General features: G+C 36.8%; 1 protein-coding gene across 1 annotated transcript; it reads right to left on the bottom strand.

Annotated features, from left to right (window-relative positions):
• Window positions 1-2,066: 2,066 nt before the first annotated feature.
• On the bottom strand, window positions 2,067-4,064 carry LOC110105726 (glucan endo-1,3-beta-glucosidase). Its single transcript, XM_020835331.2, has 2 exons — window positions 3,942-4,064; window positions 2,067-3,176 (listed from the first exon to the last, which is right to left on the bottom strand). Exons 1-2 carry the CDS (start codon window positions 4,006-4,008, stop codon window positions 2,227-2,229), a joined length of 1,017 nt encoding a protein of 338 aa, XP_020690990.1. The 5' UTR covers window positions 4,009-4,064; the 3' UTR covers window positions 2,067-2,226.
• Window positions 4,065-23,475: the final 19,411 nt, after the last annotated feature.

Below are 23,475 nucleotides of genomic sequence, written 5' to 3' on the forward strand. Positions count from 1 at the left end.
TTTGTAGCTTAGGATTCACACAAACTGCAACTTTTCCCTAATCTGGGATCCTTGGTGCTTTGGCAAATCTATTTCTGAACTTGCTAATTTAAATGCAAAATGTAGCTGGCTGGAATCAGTTAAAAAGGAAATTACTACTTATATCATAAGAAATGGCAATTGGGAGGTCCCTGAGTGTTGGCCTTCTAACATTAAAAATATGACCGCCTCCGTGCCTATCTGGAATGTTGATTGTGGACCTATATGGAACAACTCTGTGAAAGTTTCGAATAAACTTTTTAGCAAAGAATTTTTTAAACATCATACTGTGATGGGCTGGCATCGTTTTATTTGGTACAAACATTCTTCTATCAGGTTCTCTTCTTTTGGCTGGTTGGCTATTAAAAATGGGCTTAAAACAGAGGATAATTTACTTAAACGTGGTATTATGGTTAACAGTTGCTGTTTTTTCTGTCAGGATTATAGAGAATCTCATTCACATCTCTTCTTTGAGTGTGATTTCTCTTTTGGTATCCTGAACCTCCTTATACCTCAGTCTCAAACCCTGTTGTTTCGGCCCAACCTTCTCCAGATTTATGACTTTATTGATGATATTTCTGATTCTAATGAGATGTTGAATTTTTATTGCCTTGTGATCAACTCTTCTATTGACAACATTTGGAGGGCTAGAAATGATAGGTGTTTTGGCAACATCATTGAGTGTCAAACTACTGTGAGTAGGAAAATTAAAAATTCTATAGCTGCTAAGCTGGAGAAGTGGAAAAATGGCAGAAATCTTATTCATCTCCTATGTTGACTGTATCTGTTTCTGGAGGTTTTGGTCTTCTAAAGTTTTGCTTATGAAATTTTCGCGGACTGCTTCATGTTATCTGGTTCTGGAATCATTATGGAAGCATTGGCTAGTCTGGTTGTGAGCTTCCTCTATCACTGGTGTCGTCCTGGATGGCCTCCTGGCAACCAGGGAGACTGGTTTTTTTTTATTATTTCAGACAAATTTTGCAGGACGATGATGACCGCTGTAGCACTGCCCCTTGGAGGGTCTTCTCAGGCAACCAGGGGTTTTTTTTTTATGATCTATCTGATGATATTGTCCCTTTCGAATATCACTGCAGCTCTAACTGAATCCTGATCAATTTTGTATACCACAGTTTTGTTACCTTTTGGGTGTTATGGGTGGTATAGTTGTTATTTCCTTTTATTTTGTAACTTTGTTTTTGCTTCTTATCCTCCCCTGCTTTTGTTAAGGGCCAGGATTTTATTTACTTGTAATTTTTTTCATATTCAATAGATGGTCTTCGGCCCCAAAATTTCAAAAAAAAAAAAAGGTAGAAAAAGGCATGTATTTAGAAATGCCTACACAATCCAATATGAGTACTAAAATAGATTAATATATAATTAATTAATAAAAATTGATATATCATCAAAAAAATTATCTTGACAGGAAACAAATCTAGTGGCAAAATCAAGTTGGAAATTTCAAAATTTAAATTTTGGGACTATCTGAACTCCGATTCAACAAACTTATACCCGAACTGAACGTCTCGAAAATACAAACCCAACAACATCAAATTCGACCCAATCCAAGCTCAATTGGGTCCAAATCAAAGACCCGAAGCACATTTGGAAGATTCAACCCATAATTTGAATTACCAAATTATTTTCAAACCTGATAGGCTTACTATCAAATCGAGCGGCTCGACGAGACAAATCCATGAGCCCAAGATTGTCGAATTCTGATATCATTAAGACATTCAAATGCCCAATAAACAGTCCATAATCAAGGGATCTTCTTCCTATTTACTAGTCATATCATTATCAAAAAAACTATAAATACACCCCTCATTTCTCATGAGGGGGGATCCAAGCAAAAAGAGAAGGAAGAGATTTCTATTGCCACCAAACTCCACGTCCAACGTCGGACTTCCACCTGGCAGCCAACCGACATCAGATTTCTACCATTGATATAATCAAAGTACATGAATTGCTAAGATGAACAATCAAAGTTCTGCAATTGATAACCTCAATAAGACGATTCGCAAGATCCAAAAATCACTTAAAAAATCCTATCAAATAAAATAAAGTAGAAATCTTTATTATCCATTACAAATGCCACTTGATAACATGCTGCGCCTCATGGCTTTATTTTGAACTACACATAATCTTCCTGTTATCCTATACCTTTCACATAAATTCATTCAACGGCAATCTTACAAGCATTTCATATTCCTAAAACGAGATGGAGTACTTCGGCTGCTTATCAGGAGTAAAAAGCCCGAAGTGATTCTCTGTCCCCTGCGGCTGCTTCTGATTCTCATCAAACATGGCGAATATGTAGGTTTCAATGCTCCCTGGCCTCTTCGGCGTCCCGTGTCCAACATGGCTGATCAAGTTAGAAACGTACGTTTGTGCGTTCTGATTAGTCGCCGCCGTCCCGCCGTCCGACGGCCACCCACTCTCTGACACCACCACCGCTACTCCAGACCCCCCTGCCCTCTCAAGAGCAGAGTACAGTGCATCCATGAGCGCATCAAAGAGATTTTGATAGCTCAACTGACTGTTCGGATCTGTGACAACAGTTCCAGGAGAAGTAAAGAGCGCATATTCAATGGAGATGTCGGCGGTGTCGCCGACGTAGCTGAAGTAAGGGTAGACGTTGGCGAGGAGAGGGGCGCCATGGCTGGAGAGAAAACTGACAATTGGTTGCAGAGTGCTCGACGCATCGGAGGAGAAGGCGCCGGAGGAGGGAGGGTAGGAGGTGCCAACGACGCCGAAGGAGACCGAAGTCGAGACCTTGATCTGGTTCTGAAGTCCGGCGGCCTGTAAGGCGTTTTGCACGTTCTGCATTGCAGGGAGGATGTTTTGGGCCTGAGAGCCTGGGATGAGCTCGTTGCCGACTGCAATGTAGCGGAAAGCGACGTCTTGAGAGAAAGCTTGAATGTTGGTTTGAACCCAGGTGGTGGCTGCCGAGGAGTCGGAGGCGAGAGATGAGACGTCGGAGTTGGGGACGTCGATGATGACCGGAATGTTAGAGCCTCTGAGCGCTTGGAGGGCGTCGTTGTTGGCGTCATAAAGTCGAATGCCTCCAATATTATTGGATTTGTAGAGATCAATGACTTCGCTCGCCGAGGGGAGATTATTCCCATCCCTGCCGTAGCAGACTCCAATGGATTCCACGCCTGTGAAATCAAAAACAATTGTAAGAGTTTTGGATTCTGATGAATTGGCCCTTCATACAGCTCCAGAAGCATGTTTGATTAAGAAACTTTATAGTTAAGCTTGTTCATCTCTGAAAAATCTTGAGATATGTGACCCTTTTAAATTAAAAAAAAATGAAAGCTTAAAAATTGAGGTGTTTTTTGATGTAATGGTTAGAATTTCATTAAGAAACTCCGCAGCTAAGCGTATTCATCCTGGAGGTCAGAAATCCTGGGATGGACGACCTCCAGGAAAGTTACACCCTCAGAATAAAACTATGAGACCTCTTAGGCTAAAGCTAACAATATCTCGATAGTTAAATCAAATGTTTGAAAAGGATAAATTTGATGTTTACAACTGAAAACAATTAAATAAAAAAAGCTAAACTCTTAAATATTGAGACACTTTTTGATAAAATAGTTGTAATTTCATCAAGAAATTTCACAGTTAAGCATGTTCATCCTAGAAAAATCTTGGGATAGGTGACCTCCCTTAAATAAAATAAGCTAAACACTTAAATATCGATGTTCCTTTTAGTATAATGATTGTAATTTCATTAAGAAACTTCGTAGTTAAGCGTGCTCATCCTAGAAAAATCCTGGGATTGGTGACATCAACGGGATAAAATCACGAGGTCCTTTAGGCCAAACAGATAATATCTTGACGGTTAAGAATTTGAGCTATTACAGTTGTCATCAAATAACATAATTCAACAAAAAGAAAGCTGGAGACATAGAAACCCGAACCTGCAATGAGGAAGCCAAGAAGCAACCCCATGGCCAGCATGGAGAAGAAACAGTACTGGCCTTTCATGTCTAGCTCTTCAAATGTTCTGAATAGAAATAATTTTATAACTTTTTTTCTATTTCTTTGATAAAAGAATAGAAGCATGATACCTCATTTTATAGAGTTGGTTTGATGACTAATTCTTTTTTTTTTTTTTTTGGTCAATTTTTCACATAGAAATATTTGTAAAAATATGATCAAGTGCTGCATGTGGCATTTATGAAATGGTGTGGTCAATGTGAGATTTTTCCACCATGATGGCTTCCCTTGAAAATTCAAAGAACTTATCAATAATCCAATTTTTCAATAATTTCGTGTAGAATGGTCTGACTTATCCTCCCTCCTCATATTAAAATTTTGTTTGGGATAACTTAAGCTTTTCTGTTTTTACTTTTGAGAACTCATTTCTAGGTTTCATTTGCGACGGTTTTTTTGTTGCTTCTTAACGCAGCTTTTTAGTACAAAAATTAAATTTTTATGCTAGAAAGTTGCTTTAAGAAGCAACAAGAAATTTGTCCCAAACAAAGTCTTAGGCTTCGTTTGGGGCGGCTTTCCTACTACTTTTAAAAACAGCTTTCTAGTATAAAATTTTTATTTTTGATACTAAAAAGTTGCTTTAAGAAGCAGTAAGAAAGCTGTCCCAAACAAAGTCTTAATCAAAGTTTCAAAAATGATTTTTCAAAAGCAATTTTTTAAATACAAAAAAAAAACTATCTTCCAAATATGTTTTCTTGTTAACTATTTTTCTTATCACGAAATCAGTCATAAAATGTTCTAAACAAAGCCTAAATGTTCAATGCTTATGATGCTAAATATTAAAAAAAATTAAAAATAAAAATTTATTAAAAATTTACATAAGCTTATAATATTCTAATCATATGTTTATATATATAATTTAAGGATTTAAATAGCAAATTTATGAAATAAATTTCAATTATTCATTAATTTCTCAAAGAACTTCTAAGTCTTCTTCTTCAATAGAAAAAATACATCCAATTGTTGAATATAAGAAAAACATTTCATTTCTGCAAGCAGTTGTTTACAAAGTCAATAAAGGCAACTGTATTAGAAAAAAATAATAATAATAAAGATTGTTATTAACTATATTAAATAAAATTGATTACTTGATTATGTAATAATTAATCATTATTAACATAATTAATCGTCATGCAAATTAATTAAGCAAATGCTTCCTTAATAGCCTCATTAATTATTATATTAAACCTCTTTGAGCCGACTCTAATTAACAAATATTAAGCCCAAACTTGATTAATTAGCCAAATTAATCCTAAAGTCTTAGCTTTCACGACAAGAAAAAATCAGTTGTACAGAATTCCAAATAGCCTTTTGTTAAGCAATGGATACTATAATAAATCCCAGTTTTGCCACTTTTTTTGGAATTTTCTTCAGTGTAAATATTAAACTTTCATTAAAAAATAGGGAAAAAATAAATTATGTATATGAGATTTGTTCAAAGTATTGGAGTGTTTAAGCTGCTGATTCCACAAGAAATCATCTAAGGTTAATGATCACAAGACTTAATGAAGTCAAGCATTAATTGATCAGAAGAGTAGATTGAAGGTTTGGATTATTTTTAATTAAGTTTGACAAAACCCAACCTAATTTTATCCGGCGGAATTTCATGCAGCTATGAGACCACTGGAAATTCTGGCAATAAACCGTCATATTAACCGCTATTATTTACCGGCGGTATAGCCGCCGGAATTTACTGCGGTCACATACCCACTTGAAATTCCGTTAGTTATACTTAAGTTTGACACAACTTCCGGTGGCTTGACTGCAAGTTTTAAGTAATTTTTTTCGGCATCTTTGGCAGCAGGAAAAATCGTTGGTAGGAGCCCTATTTCACCCGACTTGTTCTTTTTTCCTCATTTTATCGCATCTCCGTCCTAGAGAAAGCTGAGACCCCTCTCGTCGTCTCCTACCATCGCTGATGCCATTAATCCACCTCATCTCCCAAGCCGCCGCAGATGATCTCCTCTCTTTCCTTCCTCTTCTTCCTTTCTACATTTTTTTTTATTTATGCCTTTTAATTTAATTTTTTCAAATATTGGAGGACATTCAAACTATAAAAAATATTAGCATCAACTATAAATTTTTTATAAGTTAGACTTGGATAAATGGCATGTTGTAGGCAATCCTATCTGCTTGTGTAGTTGTACCAACTAGTGACTCAACTTTGCATGCCTAGTCAATTATCTTAATAGCATAAGATCATTAAGCCCTCAAGAGAGTGTTCACTTAAAAAGACTAAACACCTAAGATGCATCTAGATCTTACAATGCTTCTTGGACAACTTGGGGTTCAACTTAAAAGCCTAAACACCTAAGGTGCATCTAAAAGGGGAGAGTTTATATATAGCTTAGGTTCTCAAGGATATGCTATTGAGAGTAGTACATCCACCTCATCATTTTATGATGCTACTGGAGTTGAAGAAAACGCCAGCCATAGGGTTGCTGCTCTGACAAGAGAGATAGAGGATATGAGATAGATTCAGGCTGAGATGCAAGCGGAACTGTAATCATATCGAGCTGAAAATCAGAAGAAAAAAGTGCAGAAGCATGCGCATGAATCACAGGGCAGTAAGGACACTGAAGATGATTAGATAATGTTGAATTTGTTGTTGGTGTTTGAAGAACAAGTTTTTATTTGAGAACATTGATGTGAACTCTTTCTTATAGTTGAATTTTATGTTTTAAAAGTTCTTTATATTAATATTTATATTTTATTATGTTTGAAAGTTTGTTTATTTCATTTATTTTATGTTTTCAAATGTTTTAGACTATGTTGATTATGAATATTGTGTTAACGGAATTTATTTTGTGCTTTTTATATTCAGTCGTTGAAGGTACAAAATATAGAAATGTGTGTGGACAGAGAGCTAGCTGTCATTTTTTTTAAAATTCCTACAGGATTTAGGGTGACTTACCGGCCGCCTAGCCGTCGGAAACGTCAATATCAGATGATATCTTAAGTCGCCATAATAAATAGGTAAACAGTCAAAAAATTTTAGCGGTTCTTCGGTGGTTTATGCGCCTGACTTTACTGGCAGTTAAACTGCTCGTAATTTCTAGGGGCAATTCCTACATAAGCCGCTCCTCAACCGCCACTAGAAACACAACGTAAATTTGTCGGAAAACTGCTAGCAAGCCTCCGGAAATTATTTTTGGCGGAAAAAAATCTGTTGGTACGTGTTTTCTACGCGATTTATACCGGTAGAAAAAAAAATTTCGTCGGAAAATCACCGAAAATTATAATTTTCGCAGTAAAATAACTTATTTCTGCCTAAAAAATTCGTCGATAATGGATGTTTTTCCTGTAGTGTATTAGTGGGAGATAAGGATTAAATTAATCCATAAATTTAAAAAAGTTTAAAAAATTGTTATGACTCAAAAAGAATAAGGGGTTTTTTTAATATAATTTAGGTCAATGTTGAAAAATGTATGAGAGCAATTTCTATTAGTGGTCTTGAAATATAGCAATTCTTCAGAAGTTCAAAGTTCAGGGTAAAGCTTCGTTTGGGACGGTTTTATTACTATTTCTTAAATCAATTTTTTAGTAAAAAAATTAAAAATTTTGTACTAAAATGCCACTTTAAGAAAAAGTAAAAAAGTCATCCCAAACGAAACGTGTTCTTGGAGACCTTTTCCTTGTGATTTCTCCTCTCTAAAAAACTTCATGTATTAGTATTCGTTTGGGATAGCTTTTGTATTTTTTTCTAAAACAGCTTTCTAGTCAAGAAATTTTTGCACTAGAAAACTATTTTAGAAAGCAACAAAAAAATTGTCTCAAACGAAGCCTTAGACGACTTCAATATACTCCAGGGCAAGCTGATAAGTGACTTGAGGAGAATGTTTGCCGGACGACATAAAGCTTTTGACAAAGTGATTCAAACAGTACCACTAGATTGACTTGGCCCAAGCGGTTCAGTGTCGACTCATGATCAACTCAAAGTCATTAGATCCAATCACCAGATGAGCTTGATTCGACTAGCTCGATCCGATCTCAATTCAATTCAAACTTGGGGTGTTGCAACCTATAAGATCAAATCCCATTACATGCAAGAGTAATTATAGTTTACCAAATCTCATAGAACTAACTTTATGATTCAAAATAATGAGATTTATAAGGTGGTCAGCAAAAATATTGTTGGTATCGACATGGATGATCTCAATATCACCAGCTCTACCTAAGTCTAATAGAAAGAAACTTTATTTCAGTATGTTTATAATTGCTTGAGCTTCTCTTGTTTTTATGAGAGAATATTGTAGCTGTACTGTCACAATAAAATTTTACTGGTTTGGCTATGAAATCAGCAATTCGCAATCTAGAGATCAAGTTCCTTAGCCACATAGCTAGAGTAGAAGCTCCATAGAAGTTCATGAACTAAGGCTTCATTTGGGGCGGTTTTTTTATTGTTTCATTCTTAAAATAGTTTTTTAGTAAACAATTTTAATTTTCCTGCTAGAAAGCTACTTTAAGAAGTAATAAAAAAATCGTCCCTAACGAAACCTATTGCTTCACTCTTCGAATATAAAGTTCATGTAGCCATCATTAAGATGAGAACTTATTTTGTGCGAACACCGGACAGTGAGGACCTTCCGGATTTGCTACGCTTTTGCTGTGTTTTTGCAAATAATCGATAAAAGTGTAGCAAATATTCAATTATGAATATTTAATGAGTATTTATTAAGTATTTGCTACGCTTTTACTGAATATTTACTAAATAATTAAATATTTGCTGCGCTTTTACCGAGTATTTGCAAAAGCACAACAAATACTCCATAAAAGCTCATTCATAATTGAATATTTGTGTATTTTCACTGAGTTTTTGCAAAAGCGCAGCAAATACTCAATAAAAGTGCAACAAATCCATACGGTTCTCACCGTCCGGTGTCCGCACATAATAATTTCCCCATTAAGATATATACTGATACAGATTTCAAATCACTATTATACCCGGCAAAATCAGAGTCAGCATGCTAAACCCCTGCAAAGTATGCACTCTCATATTGACAAGCATGTCAGCAACTTAATCATCTTGTCCTTGATTAAACTAATACGTACCAAACATTTTAACAACTAAAAATCAAAATGAGCTATAAATGCCAAACAATTTTGAAGGAATCCATGGAAGATGCAAAAGAAAATATCTCATTGAATAAAAGTATTCGCTCTTCTGTTAAATGTTTTTGCAGCCAATCTAACAGCCATATAACTTGCAGAAGTTCAACAATGTCCCATACATTACTATAAGTTTGATAGAATTTCATCTTTAATGGAGCTAAACCGCATATAAGACTAAGAATTAGATATAGCTTCACAATATGTCACTATGTCAATAACTTATCCACGATCAAAATCACTCACCCAAATAAACAAGATAATAATATGAAATAGCAGAACTTTGCCTGTGGATCTTCTCGGTGGCAAATCAGTTATTGTTGGAGGATTATCTATATAAATTTCCATCATCCACATTATGATGATACTCAAGAACTAATGGTACTGTAGGATGTTATTTGGAATTTGATTGTGTTGATTAATCAGATTGTTCCGTTACCTCGGACCTCAGTTCAAATTATCGTGCATGTTGGGGGGTGCGGGTTTGCGATTTTTTTTTCATATAAAGTCTTGGCGTTGTGTACCCGAGCACCCCGTCGCAGTGTACCCGCACACCCCGGCGTTGTGTACCCGAACGCTTCAGCACTGTGTTTCCAAGCACCACAATGTTGTGTGACGCCACAACGTTGTTGGTTTGAATATCGCAGCATCATGATGACAGAGGCTTGAGTGCCGCAGCGCTGCAGGGCGAACTATACAATTTTCTTTCTCATTTTTTCAAAGGGTTATGTCCCTTTGTGTTATTAACTTGACTTTCTCTTGTGTTTTGAGTGTGAGAACAGTGTAAGAGAGAAAAGAAGTAAGGAGAGAGTGAGAGAGAAAAGAGATTTGTACTTATTTATCCCCATTTTCATAGTGGATTTCTAGGTGTAGTGTGGCTCCGTGGTTTTTTTACAGTTTCAAATTTTTTCACGTTTAATCCGGATGTCCTTTTACTTTATGATGCTTTTCTATTTTCTTATTTATTTCGTTGTGGTGTTTTACACCCCATCCCCAACATAGGAGTCGGTACAACAATCTATTTTGTAATTGATGAAAGAATTTTAACTGTCTCAAATTGTTCATTAGGAACAACCTTTGTCTCAACATGCTTATTAGAGACATCAAAATGCTTATGTTCCACATCACCAACATCCAATTCAAAAAAATTTCGTTTAGTACTTCACAATTTTAGGACCACAAATAGAGCATCAGAACCTTGATCCTTTAGAATTCTGATCAGGATGACCAATGAAAAATTATTTGTTTTGATGGTTTTGCCCCATAAATGTTCAAGTAAGTTTGTCCCACTCATCGTACTCCTTATCATAATTCCCCTAACTGTATGATTATGATTTTCGGCAACACCATTTTTCTCAGGACTGCCAAGCATAGTATATTGTCAAACATTTCCACACTCTTTGTAAGTATTTAGCAAATGGCCTGTTATGTTTATCTTAATAATCAGCACCATGATTTGATCCAATAACATTGATGACTTTATTGCTAGTTTTTTTGTGGAATATGATTGTGTCGATCAATTATATTGTAGTGTCAACTCAAACCTCAATTCCGTCGGTCAAGTTCAAGGAGTAGCTCGCTTGGGGGTTGCATAAGGGGTAGGGCGCCCCCAGTTCGACGGTTTGGGGGTGAAAACTCGAAAAAAAAAAATTTGATGTTTGTACAGTCGTATAGCGCTACGGTTTCATACACTAAGGCATTGCAACACTGTACACTCGAGTGTTGCAGTTTCATAGAATGCAGCACAACGGTGCTACAGTTTTGACTTAGAGGTAGTGAGTGGAGCATTGCGGCGCTCCTAAGCCAACATTGCAGCTCTGCAAGTCGCACTGGAGAGTTAGTTCTCTTTCTCGTTTTTCATGCTTAACTTAAAGGGTTGCATACCTTGGTGATGCAGAAGTGCGTCTCTTTGTTAGTTTTGAGTACAAAATGGTGTAAAGAGTGGAGTGAGACAAGGAAAGAGTGAGAAAGAAAACGATATGTACAATTTCTCCTAGTGTTTATAGTAGATTTCTTTATAAAGTATGGCTCCATAGTTTTTATCCATATTTTTTATTTTTTCACATTAAATCTTGATGTACTTTTCAGCTTATTTTTCCTTGTTTGTTTTTTATTGCATGATTTACTTCCCAACATTTATCTAATTATTTCTCAATTCCTAATTTGAAAAATTTTAAACTCAGATAATATTTCACATTTCTCTTTAATCAAATAAAGGAGATCATAATCATTATTAATTAAAGTAAGAATATACTTTTTATCATAGAATCAGAGTATGCTCTACAAGTATCTGTATGGATCACATCTAGAAGGCCAGAGCCATGGTTAGGAATTTTCTTTTAAGTTATACTTTCCTTAACCTTAATGTCATCCCAAGATCATTATGATGCGGACATCAGACCCTTAATGTTCCATCAGAGACGTGGCCGATGATCGACGGCTATGATGACGCATTTTTATTTCAATTATATGTGATGTATTTATTTATTTACTGTCTTTTTCCATTTATGCCCTTGCTTAAGCCTTGATATCTTTGCCCTAATTTTGATTTATTGCAAATAAATCACATCAATTCATAGTTAATTGTATCATTAAGCACTAAAAGTATTACTGTTGATTGTATCATTACACAAAAAATCGCCAAGCATGTTGGCAACCACTGGTGGTGCTTCCTCTTGTTCTGTTTGGTGGCCATGTTTATGATGATGGATGTTGCTTGTCCCAATTGAGTTTTTATTTATGTGGATTGTTTCTTACTTCCTCCTCTGGATGGTTCGTGCCTGGCGTCCAGGTGATAGTAAGAATCTTGTGCCAATTACTCAGCCTGGCTGACTTCTTCACCTTCTTCATTGTTTGATTTATTGTAATCTTACTTTGTTCTTATTTGACCTTAATTGTATCCTCCTTTCTTTTGATGAAATAAACTGTCCTTTTTATATATATATATAAACGATGCACATAATAGAGAATTTTCATGAAATGGCAGCGGCAAAAATCACCAAGCTAATTTGTAAACTCAGGCGAATTATAGCATCCAGCGAGATAAGCATTTAAGTAACAACAAAGCCAAACAAAAACAATGAAGTAATTGCAGTATCGAGATATAAATCAGAAAGAATTGTAAGAGAAACAATCCAAAAAAAAAAAAAAAATCCACTTGTGAACCCATAAATATATAGTAGCTGAAGGTTGAACTCATAAAGTTTCCAAATTGTGATAAATAACAACAGAAGCCTCCAGCAATTAGCAAGTGAAAATACACAGAAACAGAAGCAACACAAATTCATTTGAACCAAACAAGCTTCTTCCAAAATGCAAGGGGAAGGTGAGAGTGAAGAGTCAAATAGAAGAGCTTACTGGAGAAAATATTTTAACCATCCTTAGACAAGTAGAGAAAGCTGGTTGATGGATGTAGATGCCAAGAATTTGAGCCACACAGGAATGGTTAGCACGGTGAGGTGAAGATTAAATCAAATTATCAAAAAAGATTTCAATTGGGACGACTTTGTTGTTGCTTTTTAAAGCAGCTATTTAGTTGAAAATTTTTAATTATTGAACTAGAAAACTGTTTTAAGAAGCAACAAGAAAGTCATCCCAAACGAAATCAAAATCACTCATTGTTCATCAAAATTGCAACCAAACCAATCGACCATACGACGTCAAAAAGTTTCTGTAAGTGTTGTGCCATTGAGCCATGGATCAAAGAAAAAAAAATATTACTTTTTTATAGTAGGCATCAATAATAAAAGAATAGGAATGGGGATAAGGGGCTCCTTTGCATGAGCGCATTTTTAGAGTTGAAGAAGCCCTTCAGCTCCATATATATGATAATTGAGAAATGAACATTGTTGGTGCATTTAACAATCCAATTGATAAAGATGGTAGAAAAAACTTGGATTAATGAGTCTTTTGTATAAGAAGTATCGATTCACATTATCAAAAGCAATTTGAAGATCAATTTTGGCATAGAAGCGTTTAGAAATATTAATATGTTCAGTCAAGAAAAATATCATAAAATCTCACCTTCTAAGTTATGATTCAGAGCTTCATGAGATGGATTAATTTTAATTTAATCAGATTTTGCCTGAAGTATCATACAAACCTCAACAATGAGATGAGTCGATACACAAAACTTTGACTAGGAATGGAGATAAGGGAAGAAAGAATAGTAAAGTCTTTCTTATTGTTACGTGCTAGAAAATTTGAATTTATAGAGTGTATATTTTATGGCTCAATATTGTACAAAAATTCAGCACATAGCCACATACAGAGAAAGTTGTAAGATCAGAAATTTTTATATGAAAAACTTAAAAAGAGGAAAAAAGTTGAGCCCTAACACAGTTGAAAAAAATCCATTATATATTAGATGATACAAGAATCTTCCATTCATCATAATTAAAGAAGAGTGTATTATTTGAAAACAAATGTTTGGATTTTTTGGAGAGAGATTACAAAAATCAAGTATTCACAGATGGACAGTTAATACCTAACAACAGTGCTTGATTTTATTTATAGGGATTATAGAAGTTTGATGTCCACATAAAGATAGTTAATACCTAACATTAGGATTAATCTTGACAGAAAACTGGAGATGGTGGCGATTTCTAGTAATGGTCGTCGGTGGTGATATTGGGTGGTGGTCGTCGACAGTGATAGCTGGAAAATGCAAAAGAGCTCTCTAGTTTTCTCCTTTTCCCTCCCCTTATGTGGAGAACTTAGTTCCATTTATAGGTTTTTTGGATGAAAATTTTGATAAATTGAAGCATAATTCAAAACATTCCCTCATACGATTCATATCGATTCATTTGATCAAAAATCAAAATTTTCACTATTTAAGTGCCTTACGGATGTCAGAATTGAGTGATCTTAGGTAGTGGTGTAAGTGAGCCAAACCGGCTCGCAAGCCGGCTAGAACAATACTTGTTAATGAGCTCACGAGTCGAGCTTATTGAGCTTAAATTTGAACTTGAGTTTGAGCTCAGCCCAACTCAACCTGAAAACTCATCGAGCGACACAATTAAATAATTGCTATAAAATTAGTCCTAATGCAAACATTAGATTTTTAAAGCAACCCTTATTTCATGAAAGGTTTGGTCACAGCTATTGAACTCATTTCTAGCCGAGGTCATTTGAATTATAGAGACCCTAAAGTACAATCATCTAAACACCAAAAATCCTAGACTACAATCAACATATTCAGCACAACCCTAAACTACAATCAACTAACCAAGTGCACTATCTCTTTCAGTGCACTTACCGGACACCCCCGCTGATTTCAATCATTATCCAAATCACTTCATTGGGAGCTTCATATATCAAAGTTTTCATCACTGGACCCTTCAGCCAGTGATTGACCTGTTTGACCTAGTTGAGCAAGCCCAACCTAACCTGATTGATCAAGCACCTTCTCTATCTACAATTAAACCTCAGTTTGCATTTGAACTTTACCAAACTCCTCTAGACTCAACTCTTAATGATTTGGACATGGATGGTCACCTCAACCCAGTCAATAATTGACTTGGTCAATTGAACCCGAGTCTGATTAAACCTAGGCCAATCTGGGTCAAACTTACATCTACAATCAAATCAATCTCCTATAAACATTCAAACCTATCCCATTACATGCTTAAATAGGTATTCTCTCTTCATCAGTTAAACTTTGATGAGGTTGACTTAGTCAACTCATCAAGGATGGTCAAAACCCAAACATACAGCTTGGCCCTTCATACAAACATCTACATTCCTCTGAACCTCAAGATGTTAATCTCAACAGTATGCAAACCTCCCCAAAAGTCTATCCCAGCCAGCCTTGACCAATTGACTGGTCATAATAGCCAACAAAACCCAAAAATACCTTCATGTAGTCAAACCACATTAAACTTGCATTTTTCCTCCAAATCCTCTTGCTTAAGCCATTCAAATTAACTCTAATGCTACAGGAAATTCAGCTATTATCGGTGGCTATAACTGGCAGTCTTATAGCTGTTAGAATTACCGGCAATTTCGTCGGCGGTTTGACCGCCGCTATTAATCGACGGTTTTTAATAAATCGTCGTCGGAATTAGCAGCGGTTTAATAACCACGGGTTGTGGTGCCGGTTTAACTTAATACCAACGCCTTAAGCGGTGGCTAAGGCCGCTGGTATTAAGTATTTAATTTCTGGCGGTCTAAACCGCTGAAAAAAACCCTAAATTTACCCATCTCGAGCCTTCCTCTTCACTTCTTTGCATTTTCTCTCGCTGCTACAGACGCTCGCCCCCTTCTCGCGATCGCGCCTCCTGCACAGGAATCCGACACCGACAACCTCCCTCCGGCCGAAGATCTCGCCCCCAACCGAACCCCTCTCCTCTCTGGACTCCTTGAGTCGCACACCCTGAACTTCTTCTCCAACCGTCGGACTAATCCACCTCCTCTACCCTAGTCGCCGGCTCTCCTCTTTATTGTAGGTAAAATCCTTGTGTTCAAATGCTAGGTAGTTTGACCAAGTATTTCCTTATTTCAATTGGATTACATCAAAGATCAACCTTAAGCCCATATCTTTTTTTATTTTAGTCATGAATGTTCTCACTAGACATTTGAAAAGGTTGTAACCTGGTGCATGCTTTTTGCTGATGTATTATTCTTGTTAATAAGGCTAGAGAGGGATTACTTGTGTTCAAATGATAACACTTTGAGTGCATTTGCAATAGATATGTATGTAGGAGCTATTACTTGTGTTCAAATGTAAGGTAGTTTGACCAAATATTTATTTATTTCAATTGGATTACATCAAAGATCATCCTTAAGCCGATATCTTTTTTGTTTTAGTCATGAATATTCTCACTAGACATTTGAAAGGGTTGTAACCTAGTGTATGCTTTTTGCTTATGTATTCTTCTTGTTGATAAGGCTAGAGAGGGATTACTTGTATTCAAATGATAACATTTTGAGAGCATTTTGTAATAGCTATGTATGTAGGAACTATTATTTGTGTTCAAATGCAAGGTAGTTTGATCAAATATTTCCTTATTTTAATTGGATTACTTCAAAGATCAGCCTTAAGCCCATATCTTTTTTTGTTTTAGTCATGAATGTTCTCACTAGACATTTGAAAAGGTTGTAACCTGGTGTATGCTTTTTGCTGATGTATACTTCTTGTTGATAAGGCTAGAGAGGGATTACTTGTGTTCAAATGATAACATTTCGAGTGCATTTGTCGAGTGCATTTGCAATAGATATGTATGTAGGAGCTATTAATTGTGTTTAAATGCAAGGTAGTTTGACCAAGTATTTCCTTATTTCAATTGGATTACATCAAAGATCAGCCTTAAGCCCATGTCTTTTTTTATTTTAGTCATGAATGTTCTCACTAGACATTTGAAAAGGTTGTAACCTGGTGTATGCTTTTTGTTGATGTATTCTTCTTGTTGATAAGGCTAGAGATGGATTACTTGTGTTCAAATGATAACATTTCGAGTGCATTTGCAATAGCTATGTATGTAGGAGCTATTACTTGTGTTCAAATGCAAGGTAGTTTGACCAAGTATTTCCTTATTTCAATTCAATTACATCAAACATCATCCTTAAGCCCATATCTTTTTTGTTTTATTTCAATGAAGGTTCAAAATGAGATGCAAGCAAAGCTGCGATCCTATAGAGATGAAAATCAAAAGAAGAAAGAGCAAGAGCAGCCACATGCATCACCAGACAACGAGGACACGAAGGATGATTAATACTCTTATTTGTTTGATGAACTTATGTGTCAACTTATTTGGTTTAAACATATTGTTTGATGAACTTGTTATGTGAAATTAATGACTTTATTTGTTTCTTTTGTTTGATGAGTTTATTTGTTTTGATGAACATTATAAAAATGTATAATAATTGTGATTGATTATACTGGCGTGTTGCCCATATTTGTCAGAGCTTTGTTGTCTATTCTATGCAGGTTTAGACTTTAGGGTAAAATTCAATAAATTAGAGGGGAGGCTGTCAAATCTTTTTTTTTCAGATGCTACAGGTTTTTGGCGGCCAACTGGCAGTTAGGCCAACTGAAAACTCGATATCATATGGCTTTCTAAAGCTGCCAAAATTTCACTAAAGCGGTCGGTAATTACCGGCGGTTACCAGGCGGTGCTTCGGCGATTTAGCCGTAGGTTTTACTGGCGATTTTGACAGCTGATACACCATCGGTAACTAACCAGCGGTCACCAGCATTACCACCGCCAAAAATCACCGGCCGTCCCCGCCGCCGGAAAGCCACTGGTTATTAAAGCCGCCGAAAAATGGTGGCCGGAAACCGTTTCCTACGCGATTTTTACCGGCGGTTTTTATGCCTCCGGAAAGCCGCCGATTTTTAACAAAATTACCGCAAATCAATCATTAACCGACAGAAACAACTGTCGGTAATTCCTGAATTTCATGTAGTGTAAAACTTCTCTAAACACCCTATCAACCCATCACAACCCTTGGTTTGACCTGAAATGTCAAGGTTGTCCCCTCCAATGTGAACTCACCCAAAGATTTTCCTAGGTTGTGCAACCACCTCTTATGGCTCCTAACAAACTCGTTAGGACACCTATTGGTGATCCAATAGACCCCCCTGAGCAATCCCAGCCATTAAATTGAGCCCTATTGCATGGAATAGGGTAGAGCCATTGAAACCTTTATTCTATTTTCTTTTTCCTTTCCAATGAGCCTTCAAGCTAGCTCTCATTTCATTTTGCCTTCTAAAGGGTTCCTTCAGATTTCTAAGCCTTCCTTTGGTCAATTGGAAGTTGTAAGCAGCAAGGATTAAACGTAGCAGCAAGTTTGTCCTTCCACCACTCCATTACTCCTTATACAAGCCTCCTCCAAGCTTCCATCCTTCATCAAAGTTACTATGTAGCTCACAAGGAGGAAAAGAGTCATCAAACTCCCTTTGAGATAGCTTTTGTGGAGGTATTTCTTAAACCCTAAGAGTTTATCAAGGATTTTAAATAACTCACAAACCATTACATTAAATGCACTAAAAAGTATTCCCCATTCCTTCTTCAATCCCACTCGGCCCTTCCTCTGTTTAAAAGTTTAATCCATTTGGTCCATTATATAGCAAGCTTAAAGCTGTCTTAAATCTAGGGTTTTTGATTTTCTAGCAAAGGACATAAAATCACAGTCATTTATTCCTTTTATTTGCATTAAATGGTTGTGATTTTGCTGATTATTGAGTCCATCTGACCCACCATAATAATCCAAACCGCAGGATCTAATCCCGACCGTCAGATCAAAGTCGTGTTTGATCGAACGACGTTTGTCTTCCTATGACTCATTTAAGTGATACAATCAACTGATCGTTGCCATTTGAGCATGCCAATCGCGCACTATTGCATGTAAAAATCCAAAACATTTAGCGCAACCACTAGCTATAATTATCTTAAGTTATTGATTAAATCTATTTAAACCATAATTTGCTTGAGTCCATTTGGAGCCCCTATCCCTCTGTCTTGAATTTTCAAATTCATAGGTCAAGTTTTAACCTAAATGTTTCAAAATTTATTTATTTATTATTTTTTTAAGCATAATATTTATTCGATAAAAAAGATAGGGTTACAATAACAATAGACCAACAGCCCATGATACAAAATAGTAAAAAATCTATAAAACCAGACAAATAAGGAGAAGTAGCGAATAGGGACTCAGGAATGGAGGCCCCCTACACCAACCTCGCAGCCAAACACGGACCATCCTTAGGTGTCAGCTATACGAACACAATCCAGAATCCACCAAGCAACAAATTGAGGTACCCAGGTTACCAACCAGCCCAGCCAGCAAGGGAAAGCAGAGGGCCTCCTCATCATTATCCAACAACATTCTAAAACCACTGAAAAAATAGTAGAAACAAAAAACCACACCCTATTTCTTCTTGCACTTCATTCCACCCGCATTTGGAAATCATGATCGATAGAGTGTTTTAATATTCCTCAGAATCCTAAAAATCCATTTCTTCCTAGTCAGAAGGAGAAGAAAATGAATCCTCCAAAATCAACAAATTAGTTTGAAGCAAAACAGAGTTTTTCCCAGGCTTAGCCATATGAGCTTTCATTTCAACATTAGACATAACTAAAATATGGTTATTAAAAAAATTAGCATTGCCATCAAAGCCATAATTAGGAGTTAAATTCAATTTATCATGAACCTGTATATTGGATGCAGGTTAACATAAGAAGAAACAACATCCAGAATCACGACAACCAGCGGAGAGGATTCCACACAACCAATCAATTTCTGACTGGGAGAAATAGGAGAACCATAAGGCTCAGCGCCCACACAAGGCACATCATTCACAACCAAACCGCACGGGCAAACACATTATCCGTAGAAGATAAAGCATGTTTAGAATTCAAACCATAATTCAATACACCAACCTCACTCGAACATAATCACAAAACCTGGGCAATAGAAGCCACCCCCTCCAAAACCACTACAAAGTCCAGTTGTACTAAATTAGAATTAGAAATAACAGGATTAACCCCCTAAAAAACCACAACATTCTCAGCGATATTCACAGCAGGGACTAATTCTAAAGGGACAGTAACCACAACATTCGCAGAATCCACCACAGCAGGGATCGGCACAACAGGGGAAGGGTGGGAAGGATGAATTAAATAGGATTATCGAAAACCTTATTAGAGACCTTATTAGAATTAGGCAGATCATCCACAGGAGGAGGATGACAATTCCCAACCGTATGTTCAATACTTTTACAAGAAGCACAAAAAGGAGGGAACTCATCCATAACCACTTGCTGTACATAGCCGAACTTCTCAGAGCCTAACCACATCTTGTCTGGGTAGGATTTAGTGATATCCAGATCCACTAAAACACGAGCTAAGGATGGTATGGATCCAATGGAAGTGGTAGAATCAATTTTCAAAGGTTTGTCAAAAAGAGAGGCCAAATCATGAAGAATGTAGGGGGAAAAGATGTGAGGATGCAATTGCGGAAAGGATACCCAAATCGGGATCACCGACAACTCAACACTAACATCTACAATGGGAGACCACTTGGTACCCCCCCCACAATCGACTTCAATCATTGTCCAAATCACTTCGTTGGGAGCTTCATATATCAAAGTTTTCATTATTGGACCCTTCAACCAGTGATTGACCTGTTTAACCCAGTTGAGCTAGCCCAACCTAACCTGATTGATCAAGCACCTTCTCTATCTACAATTAAACCTCAGTTTGCATATGAACTTTACCAAACTCCTCTAGACTCAACTCTTAATGATTTGGACATGGATGGTCACCTCAACCCAGTCAATAATTGACTTGGTCAATTGAACCCGAGTCTGATTAAACCTAGGCCAATCTGGGTCAAACTTACATCTACAATCAAATCAACCTCCTATAAACATTCAAACCTATCCCATTGCATGCTTAAATAGGTTTGCTCTCTTCATCAGTTAAACTTTGATGAAGTTGACTTAGTCAACTCATCAAGAATGGTCAAAAACATGCACTTGGCCCTTCATACAAACATCTAAATTCCTCCAAACCTCAAGATGTTAATCTCAATAGCATGCAAACCTCCCCAAAAGTCTATCCCAACCAGCCTTGACCAATTGACTAGTCAGAATAGCCAAAAAAACCCAAAAATACCTTCATGTAGCATTAAACTTGCATTTTTCCTCCAAATCCTCTTGCTTAAGCCATTCAAATTAACCCTAACACTATAGGAAATTTAGCTATTACCGGCGGCTATAACTGGCGGTCTTATAGCTATTAATCGGTGGTTTTTAATAAATCACTGCCAGAATTAGCAGCAGTTTAATAACCGCGACTGTGGCGCCGGTTTAACTTAATACCGACGCCTTAAGTGGCATCTAAGGCCGCCAGTATTAAGTATTTAATTTTTGGCAGTCTAAGCCACCGGAAAAAACCCTAAATGTACCCATCCTGAGCCTTCCTCCTCACTTCTTTGCATTTTCTCTCGCTGCTACAGATGCTCGCCCCCCTTTCGCGATCGCGCCTCCTGCGCAGGAATTCGGCGCCAACAACCTCCCTCCGGCCGAAGATCTTGCCCCCAATCGAACCCCTCTCCTCTCCGGACTCCTTGAGTCGCACGCCCTGAACTTCTTCTCCAACCATCGGACTCGTCCACCCCCTCTACCCTAGTCGCCGGCTCTCCTCTTTATTGTAGGTAAAATCTGTGTGTTCAAATGCTAGGTAGTTTGACCAAGTATTTCCTTATTTCAATTGGATTACATCAAAGATCAACCTTAAGCCCATATCTTTTTTATTTTAGTCATGAATGTTCTCACTAGACATTTGAAAATGTTGCAACCTGGTGTATGCTTTTTGTTGATGTATTCTTCTTGTTGATAAGGCTATAGATAGATTACTTGTGTTAGAATGATAACATTTCCAGTGCATTTGCTACAGCTATGTATGTAGGAGCTATTACTTGTGTTTAAATGCAAGATAGAATGACCTAGTATTTCCTTATTTCAATTGGATTACATCAAAGATCATCCTTAAGCCCATATCTTTTTTGTTTTATTTCAATGAAGGTTTAAAATGAGATGCAAGCAAAGTTGCGATCCTATAGAGATGAAAATCAAAAGAAGAAAGAGAAAGAGAAGCCACATGTATCACCTGACAGCGAGGACATGGAGGATGATTAATACTCTTATTTTTTTGATGAACTTATGTGTCAACTTATTTGGTTTAAACATATGGTTTGATGAACTTGCTATGTGAAATTAATGACTTATATGTTTCTTTTATTTGATGAGTTTATTTGTTTTGATGAACATTATAAAATTTATAATAGTTGTGATTGATTATAGTGGCATGTTGCCCATATTTGTCAGAGCTTTGTTGTCTATTATGTGTAGGTTTAGACTTTAGGGTAAAATTCAAAAAATTAGAGGGTAGGCTGTCAAAATTTTTTTTCAGATGCTACAGATTTCCGACTACCAACTGGCAGTTAGGATGCTGGAAAACTCGATACCATATGGCTTTTTAAAGCTGTCAGAATTTCACTAAAGCCGTCGGTAATTACCGGCGATGCTCCAGCGATTTAGCCGCCAGTTTTACCGATAGTTTTGATAGCCGGTACACTGTCGGTAACTAACCAGCGGTCACCAGCATTACCACCACAAAAAATCACCAGCCATCCCTGCCGCCGGTTATTAAAGCCGCTGAAAAATGGCCGCCAGAAATTATTTCCTACGCGGTTTTTACCGGCTGTTTTTATGCCTTCGGAAAGCCGCCGATTTTTTACAAAATCACTGCAAATCAATCATTAACTGCCTGTAATTCATGAATTTATGTAGTGTAAAACTTCTCTAAACACCCTATCAGCCCATCACAACCCTTGGTTTAACCTGAAATGTCAAGGTGGTCCCCTCCAATGTGAACTCACCCAAAGGTTTTCCTAGGTTGTGCAATCACCTCTTATGGCTCCTAACAAACTAGTTAGGACACCTATTGGTCATCCAATGGACCCCCCTGAGCAATCCCAGCCATTAAATTGAGCCCTATTGCATGGAATAGGGTAGAGACATTGAAACCTTTATTCTATTTTTTTTTTTTCCTTTCCAATCTGCCTCCAAGCTAGCTCTCATTTCATTTTGCCTTCTCAAGGGTTCCTTCAGATTTCTAAGCCTTCCTTTGGTCAATTGGAAGCTGTCAGCAACAAGGATTAAAGGTAGCAGCAAGTTTGTCCTAACTCCTTTACAAGCCTCCTCCAAGCTTCAATCTTTCATCAAAGTTATTATGTAGTTCGCAAAGAGGAAAAGAGTCATCAAACTCCCTTTGAGATAGCTTGTGTGGAGGTATTTCTTAAACCCTAAGAGTTTATCAAGGATTTTAAATAACTCACCTGCCATTACATTAAATGCACTAAAAAGTATTCCCCATTCCTTCTTCAATCCCACTCGGCCCTTCCTATGTTTAAAAGTTTAATCCATTTGGTCCATTATATAGCAAGCTTAAAGCTTTCCTAAATCTAGGGTTTTTTATTTTCTAGCAAAAAAGATAAAATCACAGCCATTTATTCCTTTTATTTGCATTAAACGGTTGTGATTTTGTTGATTAGTGAGTCCATCTGACCCACCATAATAATCCAAACCACGGGATCTAATCCCGACCGTCGGATCAAAGCCGTGTTTGATCGAACGATGTTCGTCTTCCTGTGACTCATTTAAGTGATACAATCAGCTGATCATTGTCGTTTGAGCATGCCAATCGCGCACTATCCCATGTAAAAATCCAAAACATTTAGCACAGCCACTAGCTAGAATTATCCTAAGTTATTGAATAAATCTATTTAAACCATAATTTGCTTGAGACCATTTGGAGCCCCTATCCCTCTGTCTTGAATTTT

Source organism: Dendrobium catenatum, unplaced genomic scaffold, assembly GCF_001605985.2.
Source record: "Dendrobium catenatum unplaced genomic scaffold, ASM160598v2 fragScaff_scaffold_133, whole genome shotgun sequence".
NCBI classification, from domain to species: domain Eukaryota; kingdom Viridiplantae; phylum Streptophyta; class Magnoliopsida; order Asparagales; family Orchidaceae; genus Dendrobium; species Dendrobium catenatum.